Source organism: Pseudomyrmex gracilis, unplaced genomic scaffold, assembly GCF_002006095.1.
Source record: "Pseudomyrmex gracilis isolate BER0280 unplaced genomic scaffold, ASM200609v1 scaffold_184, whole genome shotgun sequence".
NCBI classification, from domain to species: domain Eukaryota; kingdom Metazoa; phylum Arthropoda; class Insecta; order Hymenoptera; family Formicidae; genus Pseudomyrmex; species Pseudomyrmex gracilis.
The window spans coordinates 334,839-337,010 of NW_018020768.1; the positions used below are offsets into that span (position 1 = coordinate 334,839).

General features: G+C 27.0%; 1 protein-coding gene across 1 annotated transcript in view; it reads left to right on the forward strand.

Moving 5' to 3' along the window:
- Positions 1-2,116, forward strand: part of LOC109858051 — a gene marked incomplete at its 3' end in the record, with an annotated part of 14,116 nt that extends 12,000 nt beyond the window's left edge. The window contains exons 11-13 of the mRNA XM_020434927.1: positions 1,456-1,523; positions 1,670-1,892; positions 2,004-2,116. Coding sequence (XP_020290516.1) covers positions 1,456-1,523; positions 1,670-1,892; positions 2,004-2,116 — 404 coding nt within the window. The remainder of the gene's footprint in view (positions 1-1,455; positions 1,524-1,669; positions 1,893-2,003) is intronic.
- Between the last annotated feature and the right edge of the window lie 56 nt (positions 2,117-2,172).

Sequence of the window (2,172 nt, forward strand, 5' to 3'; positions counted from 1 at the left end):
TTTTTTTTTTTAAATTATTTGTCTACGAGAATTTTCGCTGTATCAACTGCGAAATAAAACACCTTATCTATTTTACTATGTAACTTTGTCGTGATTTGATTATGAGTTCAGAGAAAGAATATTATCATAAAATGATGTATCCTCAACATTTATATATATTAAAGTTTACAATTATAAATAATTATATATATCGCACGAAAATTACATGTGTAATATTTTGAACAGATTATCAATTTTACCAAAACAAGTACATCATTTATGATATTTATATAACGATAATATTTATATGATGACTATATAGTAAAATAATATTGCAAATGTAATATTTCAAATAGAGAATCTGAAGAATATTTCATTCGCGACATTTTGAAAAATTTCAAATAGAATGTTGCCAGAGTATTTCATATGAAACGTTCAGAAAGATTTCAAGCAAAACGTCTCTAGATTATTGCAAGAAAACTGCAAATGTAATATTTCAAATAGAAAATCTGGAGAATGTTTCATTCACGACATTCTGAAATATTTCAAACAGAATGTTGCCATAATATTTTATATAAGACATTCAGAAAGATTTCAAGCGAAACGTCTCTAGATTATTGCAAGAATATTGCACATGTAATATTTCTAATAGAAAATCTGGAGAATATTTCATTCACGACATTCTGAAATATTTCAAATAGAATGTTGCCAAAATATTTTATATAAGACATTCAAAAAGATTTCAAGCGAAACGTCTCCAGATTATTGCAAGAATATTGCACATGTAATATTTCTAATAGAAAATCTGGAGAATATTTCATTCGCGACATTCTGAAATATTTCAAATAGAATGTTGCCAGAGTATTTCACATGAAACGTTCAAAAAGATTTCAAGCAAAACGTTTCCAGATTATTGCAAGAATATTGCAAATGTAATATTTTAAACAGAATGCCTATAGAATATTTCAAATGAAATATTCTATATGTAATATCTCCAACAGTTTGCAGNATTATTTCAAATAAAATATTCTGCAAAAGACATTTGAAATATTCTGGCGACATTCTGGTAAAATTCGGTGCTGTGTGGGTATAACATCATGAGTGACAACGATTTCTTGCATTTCTTCATATGCAATTATATTTTTACATATTTTAAACATCACATAGCTGAACTTCTTTTCTCAGTTATTGGACAATTTCTTTGTGAAATTAATTTTGCAAATATATTGCTAAGATGATTCGCCATATCGTTATTCTTTTGTCAAAATAGTATTTGGAAAGTAATTTTGCAAACAACTACAAATATTTCAGAAAAGATCAATGTTTTTACATCTATTTTCTAAAATATGTCTGTATAATTGCAAATTACAATTTTAGTGCAAGATTTCGTCACATAATTTTGTAGATGTTTTCCTATCAGATATATTACGTATTCTCTTTTATACTAATTCGATGTTTTTTTGGTCTGTCATGTAGCGGCAAAAACTTTTAACATACTGTCTACGGAAAACAGTATAATTATTGATTGGCAAAACACTTCGAATGTACGTATATATTTTGCTATTTATTTAACAGTAATTTTATATTCAATGGAAAATGTATTAAATGTTGCATGTATCAAAGTAATATTTAGATTCGATTTTTTTGTACACTAGCAAATTATTATAATTTGATTTTTTTCGTATACTAGCAAGTATTTTCATGTCCAGCACATTGGTATTATGCAACTCTCCAAAATGAAAATACAGGCGAAAATATTAGTAACTCAACAGTTATCACTTTTCCCCATGAAGTGTCACATTTACCATCATATACTCCTTTTAACGTGATTGTAATGCATCCGCGACTTGTTCATACAATCATAAAACAAAGGAATTACCTGTTCCATACTCAAATTCGTACATTACGAAGCGGTAAGTTTTTATGATGGCTACAATACAGTACAGTAAGCAATATTTATAAACGTATATTTTATATATTATAAGTATGTTTTTCTAATATCTGTATTTTATAAATATCATTAGTTTCCACAAAAGTATTAGATATTCAATATGTTGCGAACTCGAGCACACAAGTCACTTTGAAATGGAATTCTCCAGATCACTTAACCATAGTGCTGTACAAAATAACATTAAAGGTAACTTTATGTAACTTGTAGTTATATGTGTTCAAATATCGACATATATGTAATCA